At 40.6% G+C, this 14,058-nt stretch overlaps 1 protein-coding gene across 2 annotated transcripts in view; it reads right to left on the bottom strand.

Annotated features, from left to right (window-relative positions):
* The window catches only part of DIP2B (disco interacting protein 2 homolog B), a 223,929-nt gene that overhangs the window by 42,654 nt on the left and 167,217 nt on the right, over positions 1–14,058 (bottom strand). For both annotated transcript variants that reach the window (XM_043447299.1, XM_043447298.1), the window contains exons 10-19: positions 13,869–13,979; positions 12,199–12,322; positions 11,479–11,588; positions 7,741–7,843; positions 6,528–6,592; positions 3,998–4,091; positions 3,318–3,437; positions 1,715–1,829; positions 868–1,007; positions 127–263 (exon numbers count right to left, since the gene is read on the bottom strand). In XM_043447299.1, coding sequence (XP_043303234.1) covers positions 127–263; positions 868–1,007; positions 1,715–1,829; positions 3,318–3,437; positions 3,998–4,091; positions 6,528–6,592; positions 7,741–7,843; positions 11,479–11,588; positions 12,199–12,322; positions 13,869–13,979 — 1,119 coding nt within the window. The remainder of the gene's footprint in view (positions 1–126; positions 264–867; positions 1,008–1,714; positions 1,830–3,317; positions 3,438–3,997; positions 4,092–6,527; positions 6,593–7,740; positions 7,844–11,478; positions 11,589–12,198; positions 12,323–13,868; positions 13,980–14,058) is intronic.

Below are 14,058 nucleotides of genomic sequence, written 5' to 3'. Positions count from 1 at the left end.
CCTGCCAATGAAGGGGACATGAGTTTGATCCCTGGTTCGGGAAGATTCTACACGCCATTCGAAGCCCGTGAGTTGCAATTACTGAGCCCATGCACATTTTCCCCATGAAACTTGAACGTCAAGTACCTCAAATGTGTTTTTGGTCACCCCAGCAAGCCCAAAGTACATCATGCCCCCCGTCCTGGAGCTGACACAGATTTCTCCAATTTCATCTGTTTTGCAGAGTTGAGGAGGTCCATCGGGCTTCACAATGCACATCATCCCTAGGGTACAGAAAACAGTCAAGGGACAGCCTGGAAAACCTTCAGAAAAACAGCCTCATCCTAATGAACCCAGGAAAGTTTCCCATTTATTGAGCAGCATTAAGTTAGCATACCAAACAGGAATGCTAGAAAGAGACCTGACACTGTATAGGTATATCTGAAATTTTCATCTTTTGGTCCTGAAGGTAATTTTTTAAATTCAGCAAACAAAACATATAATAGATGCAGACTGAAGCTTTTAAAGACTGACATTAAAAATGACTGCAAAGTCTGAAGAAACGGGTTAAATTAGTTTACCCTTACACAGATCAAACTCAAAAACACACAGGAAGCAAAGCACCCTAACCTTCAGTCAGCCCAACATCTTGGTAACTACAGTGAAAACCAGACCACTTCAGTATCACTCAAACGTTTGGCTATCCATGTGAATAACTGTGACTGAAACATTCACAATTAAATCACGCAATTCTGCTGGAAGGTAAGACTCTGACAAAGAGACTAAGTACTAAATTTTGGATTCCTGGTTTTGGATCGCATTTCATCAGCCTGCACTATCTCTAAAGACACATCTCATGAAAAGCAAATGGCGCTCCTGAGAACTCACCCCCAGGCATCACATGGCCCACATCCTGAACCGTCAGCGCTGAATTTTTATCTTCCGTGTTGACCCGTATCACCCCATAGCTCAATCCATTCATGGAGAGAATGGCTCTTCCTGGCAAAGGGGCCCCTGGAACTCCAGGTCTGAAGACAAAGTAAACTTATAAAATTTGTCAAATTAAAAGCTATTAAGAGAAAAGTATGACTATGGAGGAAAGAAAAATTTCCTCTGGCTACCACACAAACAAAACCCCTCATTTTCTCCACCAAAAATCTGCCAAACGAATCAAATTCACACTTGCAAAGCACGGTGGGAAAAAATAAATTTTAATTGGTTGTTAAGAATATACTGGCTTGAGGACTTCCCTAGTGGTCCAGTGGTTAAGAATTCATGCTCCCAATGCAGGGGGCATAGGTTCAATCCTTGGTCAGGGAACTAGATTCCACTTGCCACAACTGAGACCTTCTGCCGCCAAATAATAAATAAATAAATTGTTTAATGAAAGAATATATTGGCCTGAGTGTACTACATGTACAGGTAGTATCCACACGTAAGCTACAATCAAGTATATTTCTTGTGTAAGATACTAAGGATTCTGGAGAGAGAAAAAGAGCTATTTTACAAATACAAGATGAGAACAGCTGAAATAAAATTTCAGTTTCCTAGTTACACTTAGGGCAATAGTAGGAATAATAAATGAGATGCTTCAAATTGCCTTACAAAGTCATTTTCATTTTCAGGCTTATGAAGCAGAAAATTAGACCTCAGCCCTTTGTCACCACCCGGCCAATTCTGCACATTTGATCAGAGCTGTAACATCTATCAAGAGCACCAACATTCTGAACGATACCTGCGGATTGCGACAGTCATGGCTTCGGCAGAAGTAGCACATGGACAGATGGCCTCAGGTTTCAGACCATGGCTTTGGAACAGACTCAGGAAGGCATCACAGGATGACACAGACCCTGAGGAGTTGAAACAGATCAACTTGAAAGCTTGAAAGTGTGATTTTCATTACTGCAGGAAACTGGTAAAGAACAGAAAGCTGACACATTTGTACATCATTTGTGTGAGTGTATGCTCAGTTGTGCCCAACTCTCTGTGACCTACATGGACTGTAGCCCACGAGGACCCTCTGTCCATGAGATTTTTTCCAGGCAAGAATACTGGAGTGGGTTGCCATTCACTTCTCCAGGGGATCTTCCCGACCCAGGGATCGAAACTGCATTTCCTGTGTCTTCTGCATTGGCAGGCGGATTCTTTACCACTGAGCCACCTGGCAAGCCATTAATTCTGTGCAAGTATTTTACTGTGTCTCAGAGGTGGTTGACAGGTTTCAAGGACAAACAAATGCTTGTCCAGCCCATGAAAGGTCACTGACACTATTTAAAGTTACAGCATGGAATATGGCTGCTCCTACTGAACTGCCCAATCAATAGCAGAGGTGTACTGCAGGCAACAGGCAGCTGGTTTGGAAGCAAGCACGTCTTCCTGAATCCACTACTGCATTGTAGCCAGTGCATTACTAATATTCTGGCTTAGCTCCATCCTTTTCATGTACCCGCTAACTCGTTTCTTATTAAGGTTGGTCCCAGGTTTGTGTTTTATACCAGGATGATCATTGTGACTGCTGACAGAAGTTCACTGGTGACAAAGAACACAGTAGTGTCTGACGCACTACCTGATTCTACCCTATGGAGGCTCAGGGTGTCTGTGCTTGTTGGGAAAAGCAGGCAACACAGTAAGGTCTCTAAAGCTTCTGCAAACTCTTCCGATTTGCTGACAGGGAATTTACATAAAGTCCAGACACCTGGTTATAATAAGTTATCTCCTCATTGCTCTTTTCAGTTACATGGCAGAGAAAGGATCTAAGTGAGTGAGCACAGAGTGCTTTTAAAAGCTTATAGATCCATCAAATGATGAATGACTACATGAAATGTAATATATCTATACAAAGGAATATTATATGGCAATATAAAGGAATAAAGTCCAGACATAGGCTACAACACGGAGGGACCTTGAAAATATGCTAAGTGAAAGGAGTTGGTCAGAAAAAACTACATATAGCATGACTACATCTATGTGAAATGTCCAGAATAGGTAAATTTATAGAGACAAGGAGTAGATTAGCAATTGCCTGGGGCTAAGGGACAGAGGATGGGAAATGGGAAATGACAACTAATGGGTATGGGGTTTCTTTTGGGGATGATGATGTTCTAAATTCAGGTCAGTGGTGATAGTGTTATAACTCTATGAACATGCTAAAACCACTGAACTGTATTTTAAATGGGTGAGTTTTTTTAAAAAAAAATAAATGGGTGAGTTTTATGATATGTGAATTCCCTCTCAATACAGATGTTTAAGAACAAAAAAACTGCTTATGGAAAGGGGACGAAAACCTCAACCTACCAAAGGAAAAGATATTCCCAGATTGACACTCCAGAAGTACTCACAGGGATTAGCTCCATCCGTCACAATCAACATTCGGAGGGAACTCAAGCTCACATCTCTTTGGTCCCGATGAGCCATCATAGCCCAGTGCAAGTCTCGGCATTTCACTAAAGCCACCTTGGCTATAAATGCAAAAGGGGTAAAGTTAACACACATATGCTAAATTTGGTAGACATTAATATGCTACAGTAAAAACATTTTCATTTATTTTAGGAATCATGAATTTCACTTAAGAGAAAATAAGAAAGGTCTCAAAGAAATGGTGCCAGGTACTCTGAGGCAGCAGTGACCGACGGACACATGACTGCCTTGCTCACAGAGACCTACAGATGGGCCTCATATCCAAGCCAAGGAAGGATCGAGCACCAGAGCATCCAACAAATCTAATTCACCTTGCTCACGGAGACCTACAGATAGGCCTCGTATCCAAGCCAAGGAAGGATCGAGCACCAGAGCATCCAATAAATCTAATTCAGGCCCAGATTCACACACAGTCATCTCAGTTCTTCAGAAAGGACACCAACTGAGATAAATTAGACAACGTATCTAATCTTACAGTAACCAAATTCTAAAATCTGTTAAGGTACCAAGGCATAGAGGTATGTCTCTAGAAGACCAACTTGAAAAGCCCTGAAATGTCAAACAGTCACATAATTAAAGCTTAGATGCTATGTGTAACTACCTTTGTGAGCATGTACTCTTTGGACCCAAGAGAGAGGGCAAGTCTTCATAACAGAGTAGGGTACACTAATTGTATGCATCTTATTCATTACATTCTGAAAAGCAAAGAAAGATAAAAAGTAATCAATATCTAATACACACTTAGCACTTTAAAACTGAATTGATACTCTGTTAACAATTTTAACCATATAATACTCAAACACTAATGCTCTTTATTTTTAAAGTTTTATTTTTTTTAATTTTTAAAAATTTTTAAATTTAAACAAATTTTTTAATTTTTAAAAAATTTTTTATTTTTTTTAAATGCTCTTTAAAAAATAATCTAAAATATTAACTATAAGGTTGAAGCCTCCTTTGCTACCTATTCTCAAACCTGATTCCCTCCTCTCCTCCTCAGAGATAATCACTGTTAAGAATCTGCCATGGATCCTTCCATTCCTTTTTACAAGTATGTATATGTATATTCTTCCCCACAGAAATATAGAAGTACTTTTAACATGAAAGGCATCATACTATACATGTATCTGCCACTTGCCTTTTTTCACTTAAATTGTGCTAGAGCTAAATCTATGTATATTTGTGTAAGTGTTATTTGCTCAGTTGTGTCTGACTCTGTGACCCCATGGAGCCTGCCAGGCTCCTCCATCCATAGGATTCTCTAGGCAAGAATACTGGAGTGGGTTGTCATTTCCTTCTCCAAAGGGTCTTCCCAACCTTGGGATCAAATCTGGGTCTCCTGCATTGCAGGCAGATTCTTCACCGTCTGAGCCACTAGGGAAGCCCGAAACATATGAAATCTATCTGTATCAGTGTAAGAGATCTATTTATTTTTTTTTTACTCGCTGCATAGTATTTCATAGTATGACTACACCAAATTTATTTAGGTATCTCCCTATTGTTGACAAACTTTTTGCAATCACAAACAACGTTTCAAGGAATATATTTATACTCATTTCCCTAGCACGTGGGCAAGTGTTTCTCTAGGGTAGGTACAGAAAAGTTGTACCACTGAGTCACAGGATGTGTGCTTTTTTTTTTTTTAATTTATTTTTTTTCCCATTTATTTTTATTAGTTGGAGGGGATGTGTGCTTTTTAAACTGCCCTCCAACCCTCTAAGTACCTTCCTTCAACATGCTTATGCAAGCATAAGCACATATTACATACCACAAAGGGCTGGGTCTTCCAAAGCAAGATATCAAAGTCTACCTGTCACTTACAGGAGATCCTGCCCAGACCTGTTAGGTATTTGGGTAGATAAAACTGAACAACGTGAGAGGGTCATGCGATTTGGTGTCTCTCCTGCCGAACACATCCAGGACTCTGGTCCCCAAAGAGATCCAGCCTGACAGAGTAACTAAATCTTGCTACTCAGACTGGCCATTCTGTGTACCACTTAAGTGGTCCAAAGATACCAAAATACCACTGCAAACCTCTTTTTCCTCCCTCCCCCAAGTTTCTAGCTATGGTGACAAACTTGGATTTCAGAGGAAGAATGGCGTTTATAACTAATTCTTCACACATGTCTCTATCTTGCTCTGTGTATCACAGAGAGAAGATTCTCTCTAACTCCCCACAAGGGTTTCTTAAGTTTTGATTTAAAAAAAAAAAAAAATGGGAATGAGAAGGACTTCAGAGAAGAGCCAGAAAGCATGTATGGCTCAAGGAATAAGGCTTTTACTAATCTGAGGGATCCTGGGAGAAAAGGGAAACACTCTTCTTCCCTGGGCTTCGTTTCCTACTCTTTCTCAGTCTCCTGCAATGTGTGAGGAAGTTGGACAAGATACTCTCAAAGGTCCTGAGGGTCCTGTATCTCTTCTCTCCTCCCTCCTAATCAGAATGCTCCATAAGAAACTTTTCCCACTTGAAATGCACCCCTCCCCCCATTTTCACCCTCCCAAAAATCTCTGTATGACTCTATCTTACTCATTTCTCAGTCCAATTCAACTGTTACCTCTTTTATAAAAATTGAGGCCAGAGCTGGGAGGAAGTCACCTTTTTCTAACTTCCTTAGTATGGTACCATTCCTCTACTGTGGAAAGTAGCCTGACCTATCTTGTTTACAATATTCTTTCATTGCAGCATGGACTCATTCAAGCATTCTGTCCAATGGAAAGTTAGATATTATTAACCACAGCTTCAAAGTTCTAGATATATTTTAGGTAATCTGACTTCAGAAAAGAGAAGAGGTAGCTCAAAGAGAGTTCTTTGAAAAACACATAGTCACAGATACAGTATTTTAAGCTTTGAGCTATCATAGTAGATATTTTAAAAATTCTGGATCCTAAGTTCCGCTACATATTATTATGTGAAAGGGTATGACCAACCACACAATGGAGAAAAAACAGAATTACATTCTCCTTTAAAAAAAAAAATTACCATTCATATCACAAAATTAAATTCCCCTGGAAAATACTACTGATCTTTTGGCAGCTTAAATTTCATACAAATACCGTGAGATGCTGTGGTTACATAGTACACACAATGATCTGAATCATAAGTACAATAAAGCTCTTGATTCTGTGTAGCTTACCGCAAACATGCCATGCCACAGCCCAGCATCTTTCTTAAAGTCTAGAACATTTACTACTGTTTCTCCTGTAACAGGAAAAAAACATAAGGAAATCATCTTTAGTTTAAGTAGCAAAATTCTGTCATTTGCCTCTATTTAACAACCGACTTGGTACTTTTAAAAAACCACTAAAAGCTCTCAGGGTCTTCTGATCACATGGGGGTCTCCTCAAACTGGCTGGGGAAGTGATCATAGGGTGACGTGGTCACAGATGACACAATGAATTTGGAATTCCTTGACTTAGGCACAGTCTTTGAGATAATGATTTTTTCCTAATTATGTAAGGATCACATGTTTGTTTCAGAAGTTTCACAAGCATATGTAGAAAATTATACTTCTTAGAGAAAATAAAAAATGGTGGTATATGTATAAATCTATATATCGTATCTACATACATGCACATACGCTTCTAAGCTTATACACTTGTATATAGATATCTGACAACAAAATTGGCATATACTACTCCGTATCTGATTTGTTTCCACTTAATGATATACTGAAACAATCTTTAAGAACCTGAGTTTTGAAACCTCAGATTAATACCCCATATATGAATATATGATAATTCAATCAACTCCTTTTGATATTTTGATTGATTTTATTACATATATATATTTTTTAACCAAACAAGAATGTGGCTGTATAATGCTGCCATAAGGAGCATGTATTAACTTGTTTCATTCTATGAAAGAAAAATAAAACACTAAAAGAATTAATATTGTGAAGAACATTCTAAGGGAAATCATCATTATGCAATATCTATCAACACATCCAAAATCCAACAATCCAGAATACATTTTGTGTTTTAATATGTGCTTTTTGGTAGCAGAATTTCTTTGATTCTAACTCCAAACATACAGCTGGTGACAGCTCTATATGCATGGGGAGATGAAGGTACCTGACATTCCACAGCCAATAAACACATGGATTTAATTAGCTCTCTATTTTTGCACTCTAGAAATCATGCTTTACATATTTGGTTTGCCCAGGATTTTCGATCCTTTAAATTACAGCATATTTGTGAAAAAGAAGAAAGCAAAAGCGAGCCAAGAATGTGTCTTAGAACATTTCCCTCTGAATGCGGTCATTAACTGGAGTCCAGTCACCGGGCAGAGGGCTCACAGTCACAGAGATCTGAGCTCACAGTGCAGGCAGTCATGGGGTGAAGTCTGACCTTCAGAATAATTGCAGGCCTGGGACAGAGCTTGGCAGTGAGACAGCATTGCAAGGCGGGACACTGTAACTCCCATTACACTCCCTTCTTTGCTTGTTTTATACTAGGAGAAAAAAACCACAGAAAACAAAAACACAAGAAACAATAAAATGGGTTATTTCAAATGACAAAACTAGAATCCATAAATGAAACCCAGAAAAACCATGACAATGGGCTGAATTTAACACTTCATATAAATATCTGAGGCTATGCAACTGGGCCCCAAACTTCAATCACACACAGACAGGACTAGGGAATGACAAAGCATAACAAAAGTAAGTGTGAAAAATTCTTCAAAGTTTAATTAGTCATCAGTGTGAACTGGCTGCTAAAGATGCTGAAACAAACAGTGACCCGGGCTGCCTTAACAGAAGCACAGCATCAAATACACAGCAAGCAGAGCCAAAGGTGCGGAAGTCTATCAGCAGCTCCTCGTGCGGAGGGGAGACTGGGAAACGGCCTGTTCACGCCTCCAGACCAATCAGCAGTAATTTCGCTTTTACCTCGAAGCTGCTCGATACCTCCTCAAGCTGCTTTTTACCAAGATCAGTCACTTTTTATTTTATTGTTAAATCAAAAGCACATATTGCACACTTCACTGTATCAGACCTTTCTGTAATTTCTGACACCTTTCTTGACACTTTCTCCTTTCTCGGTTTTTGTGATACTCCTCTTTCCTATTCAATATTCTCTCTCTCCCTTCCCTCCACTTTCTCAGCTCATCCTTTGAATGCTGGCATTCCCTAAAAGTCCTGTTCTTCCTCCTCTTTTTTCAGGTAAAAAAAAATTTATTTATATATTTTTGGTTGCACTGGCTCTTTGCTGCTGTGCACCGGCTTTCTCTAGTTGCAGAGAGCGCGAGTTACTCTCTGGTTGCAGCGTGCGGGGCTTCTCATCACGGTGGCTTCTCCTGTTGCGGAGCACAGGCCGGAGGTGCAGAGGCTTCAGCGGTGGCAGCACACAGCCTCAGTAGTTGCGGCACGTGGGCTCAGCAGTGGTAGCTTTGGGCTTTAGCGCACAGGCTCAGTAGTTGTGGCGTATGGGTTTAGATGTTCCACAGCATGTGGAATCTTCCCAGACCAGGGATTAAACCCAGGTTCCCTGCACTGGCAAGCAGACTCTCCTCCACTGTATCACCAGGGAAGTCCTCTTTTCACATCTATCCATCAGGGTACCACACTCCTGCTGCTGCTGCTGCTAAGTCGCTTCAGTCGTGTCTGACTCTTCGCGACCCCAGGGACTGTAGCCTACCGGGCTCCTCCGTCCATGGGATTTTCTAGGCAAGAGTACTGGAGTGGGGTGCCACTTCCTTCTCCAACCACACTCCTGATGACTCTCAATTCCCCATCTCCAGCTCAGACCTCTTTCCAGAGATTCAGACTCGGAGGGTCAACTCTTCACCATGACTGACCCATAGTCCCGTGAAACCCAAAGTAACCAACACCACCCCTCTACCCCTCACCCATGAAAACTTTTCTTGCCATCACTTTTAAAAAAAATTGCACCTGTATTAGTTGCGGCACACAGGATCTTTGATCTTTGCTGTGATACGTGGAATCTCTAGTTATGGCATGCGAACTCTTAGTTGTAGCACGCAATGGGAGAGTGGAATCTTAGCCACCAGACCAGCAAGGAAGTCCCTCCTGCTGTACTTTCTATCTTAGTGAAGGATGCCATCCTCTCTCCAGTTGCCCAAGTCGGAAACCTGCGTGTCTTTCTTGCCTCCTCCCTCTCCAGAGTCAGTCACCAAGTCCTGCCCCTTCTATTTCCTTGCTGCATCTCAGTTCCATCCATCCACTTTTCTCCATCCCCATCTCCACAAACTTGGGTTCACCTGGATAACTGTCAAAGCTCATTTCCTATCTTAACCCCACCAAACAGATACATCTTTTAACCACATATTTATTCTTACCACTCTTCTGCTGACACCACTTTGAGAGCTTCCTATTACCCACAGGACACTTGAAACTCACTAGCAATGTCCTGTGGGTAATAAGAGGGTTCCAATGAAAACTGCAAGTTCATTCAGAACAGCAGAAGCCTGGAAATGTACAGAACAGTAGTTCTACATGCTCAGAGAGCTACACAGCGGCCACATAACAAAGGGCCCTTCACCTTTTAGGAAGAACCAATAAAGCAGTCTGAGAAGGAGTGGTCAGTGAGTAGTCAGGGAAGTCACTTAACAGTTTTAAGGAGGATGAGGGGAAGAACCATGTCATCACTGAGATGATATGGATTGAGAGCTGACAGCTTAGATTGAATATTTTAATTGCTGTTTACTTGTTTGTCATTTAAACATACTCAAATCCCTTTCATCTCTGAAAGCAATCCTTCTTCCATCCAACATCACCATGTTACCTCTTCAAGTTAGTCCTCACTCTCTTCCCTTAAATTTTCTTGGCTACACTGCATGCCATATGGGATCTTAGTGCCTTGACCAGGGATCAAACCTGCCCTCGCACTGGAAGCACACAGTCTTAACCACTGGACGTCAGGGAAGTCCCTCTCTTCCCTTTCATGCAAAAGTCATTCAATCATGTCTGACTCTGTTACCCCATGGACTATAGAGTCCACTGAATTCTCCAGGCCAGAATACTGGAGTGGTTAGCCTTTCCCTTCTCCAGGGGATCTTTCCAACCCAGGGATCGAACCCAGGTCTCCCACACTGCAGGCGGATTCTTTACCAGCTGAGCAACAAGGGAAACCCGAGAATACTGGAGGGGGTAGCCTATCCCTTCTCCAGGGGATCTTCCCAACCCAGGAATCAAACCGAGGTCACCTTCATTGCAGGTGGATTCTTTACCAACTGAGCTACCAAGGAAGCCAGGGCTCAAGGTTGGGGGGATTTTTTCCCAAAATCTTTTTTTTTTCTTTATAATTTATGGATGTTTATTCATTAACTTAGCAAACAGTTGTTGAACATTTACTAACATTGCCTCAAGCAAGATGCAGAGTACTCGAGGGCACAGCTTTTAGAGTGTAACAGATGGGAATTTGAGTTCCAGCTCTGTCATTTTTGAGTCAAAGGTTTTAGACAAACGTTTGGTTGGTGACTCAAGTTAGTTTAAGTCTTAGTCTTCTTAGCTACTAAGCAGGTTTACTGACAGCCCCCCACCCCCCCACACCTCACAGGGTACTTGGGAGGACTGACTGAGATACTGCATTTAAAGCACTTGGCCTGGTGCCTAGTATGCAGTAGGACTTAATCCCTCAACTGGATTATGTCATCAATCAATCACGCAACCACAAGAACCTTCAATACCAAACGCTCCAGCCATCTGTTTCTTCTTGCTCTTTATCTGTTAAATTTGTTCTTTTCAAGCACAGCTATTTTTCCTCCTCATTTCTTCAGTCTCTCACTTCCCCCCTCACCCCTACCACTGCCACCCGCAAAGCAGCAGAGAAATACCTATGCCAGTAAATCATTTCTTAAACCTCTGAACTTCTCAAAATCTTCTGTCACTTTCTTACATGACAAGGGTCAATTTCTTTGTTGTCTTTCTCTTGAATAGGTAGTTATGCTCAAAATAACTGGGACAGAAGGGCCATTGGAAAGCATCTTATGGGGCAAAAAATAGCAAACTAACAAACCAAGGGGACCTACTAATATTAAAACTGCAAAAAGATAGTTTTAAATTTTATGGGCCCTCAACCAAAGCCAGGAAAAGCCAGAATGTATGTTCCAGACTTGGGACTTACCTCAATGTATGCTGGCTCTGTGCCAGCAGGTGAGATGAGGGGCTGCCAGTCCTTAGGTGGCTTTGAAAGGTACTTGGAATCTGTTACAACCCATTTGAGCCGGGGCCAACCTAAAACAAACCCAAAATAAAAACTGAATTGCCTAAGCCATCAGAAAAGGAATTCACAATGAATTGGTCATTTTAAATATCAAGAGATCAAATCAAGATCATTTTATAATCATGAAAATACCTCATTTAGTGTTTAGTGATAAATCACCAGACATTTATACCTTCTTTCAAAAGCACAATTGTTCCACATGCTAACACCAGGCCTTGACATTACCTCAACAACTGGGAGGTCCATTTGGCAGTGGAAGTCCACTGAGGTTAGTGGTCTATCCTCTGTCTCTACATGTAGCATTTAGTTTTAGTGAACAGAGTAGTAGCTTTTCCAACCATCAGCATAAAGGTTAAGAGTGTGGGCTGTGGAATCAGACAGATTTGGGTTCAAATCGCTGCTCTGCCACATATTAGCTGTGACTTTGGGCAAGTTACTTAACCTCTCTGTGTCTCAGTTTCCTCACCTGTAAAATGGGGATAATAATGGTACCTACTTCATAAGACTGTGAGAATTAAATAAGAAAATATGTTAAATACTTAGCTACTATTAAATTAAAACACTAATTAAAGCACTCAGCATTAGTTTTTAACTGATAATTCAGGTGCAAATATTACCAACCTTTAAATTGTACGATTTCTCCATTCTGAGTTTTTGGCAATCCCTTTAGACAAACCTCACTGGTAAGAGCTAAGGCAATACCACAGCTTCCTAGCAAGAAGCCAATCTGCTGCCCCCCAGCATCCTGTGGAGAAAAGATAATGAACATGGTAGGGGAGCGAACGTGAGCACACCCAAGCCCAAAATCTGACACTTAGTAATGCTCTGGCACTTGTGCAATACATTCATGAAATCCCCCTGGTATCTGGCAACTGTCAAAATCCAGTGACAATATGTTCTTCCAAATAACTGCTACAGCACAATGATTTCCTGAGTGCAAACCATGTTTTATTAATCTGACACTGCTAGCGATGAATTCCACCAGCCAAATGTGGCCACTTTACTCAAAGGTCAGCAATGCTCCTTTTCTAAATTAATCTCAGGAAATGAAATAAAAGTGAATATGGTTAAGTTGTCCTGACCTAGCCATAACCCCAAATCCAAAAGGAAAGCAATTCTGGTCAGAACAAAATAAACAATGTAAATGGACACCAAATGTCCACATTTACAATGAAAGTAAATGGACAATTATACTCAAGTTCATATACTTCTTCTTATTCTATTTTAAAGGAGGTAGATTTAAGCCTTACAACAGCAGCAGAGAAATAAACCCAAAAGATAAAGCCTAAAGCATTTCCATTAAAATGTCATCTTAAAAGTATCATTATGAAACCACATAAACACTGCCAACTTAATAATTTAAGAACAACCCTATGATTTCCTGACCAAACTAAAGATACTTCCTTCTATCAACCAGAGTTTCAGGGATGCTACTCATTTTGTTTTTTATTCCTTTCAGAAAAAAAATTCTTTTCTTGTAAATCTACAGTTTCCACCATATTTGTCTTCATCATCAACTCTCAATAATAAACTGCACGAGAAAATCAGAGTCAAACAGCTCATGGAGAAATCACTTGGTTAAACTTTGACATTTGCTACATATGCTTCATTTTAGTAAGGCTGATGTGTTGCCAAAGTAAATTCTATAACCCAGAGTAGTAACACATCACTGCATCACACTTGGACTTAATAGAAATCTTAGATGTTAAGGAAAATGCTCTTACAGAAAGATTCCACCTACTATAAATTTGGATTACTTACAGTCTCTGAAGCAAAAGTGGGACTCTTATAAAAGCTAACTGTTGAAAAGTCAAGTATGTCCCCATAATTTTTAAGTGGTATATACATATAATACTATAAAAATTCTATCTTAGTTGAAAACAGGTTATTTTCATGAAACCTGAAAATATTCATAAATAAATTTTCTACAACTTCCCTGTTTTTAGAAAGTGAAGTTAAGTACTTAGGAAAATGATCAGACTGTTTTTAAGTGTTCTGTGGTGTGTGCTTAAGACACGCAGTTGTGTCCGACTCTTTGGGACCCCATGGACTGTAGCCCGCCATGCTCCTCTGTCCATGGGATTTTCCGGGCAAGAATACTGGGGTAGGCTGCCATGTCCTCCTCCACGGAATCTTCCCAATCCAGGTCTCCTGTATTGCAGGCAGATTCTTGACTGTCTGAGCAACCAGGGAAGCCCCTTTAAGTGTTGTAACTAAGTCAACTGATCCAAGAACCTTGATGCCCACCATGTTACATCAGGCTACATTCCTCTTAAATTAAGCAGTGTTACCTTTCTGGTAAGAGGTACCTCTATCGGCACTGGAATCACTTCTGCCAGGAGACACCCATAGAAAGCCACCATAAACATGACTGGATCATTGTTGGGGTAAACCAGAGCTACCTAAAAGGCATAATGACATTCAATAACAGAGCAATAAAAGCAGACTAATGCTTTCAATATCTCTAAGTAGTACATTTAT

Source organism: Cervus canadensis, chromosome 25, assembly GCF_019320065.1.
Source record: "Cervus canadensis isolate Bull #8, Minnesota chromosome 25, ASM1932006v1, whole genome shotgun sequence".
Taxonomy (NCBI): Eukaryota; Metazoa; Chordata; class Mammalia; order Artiodactyla; family Cervidae; genus Cervus; species Cervus canadensis.
This window is presented reverse-complemented; position numbering and strand designations above follow the sequence as displayed.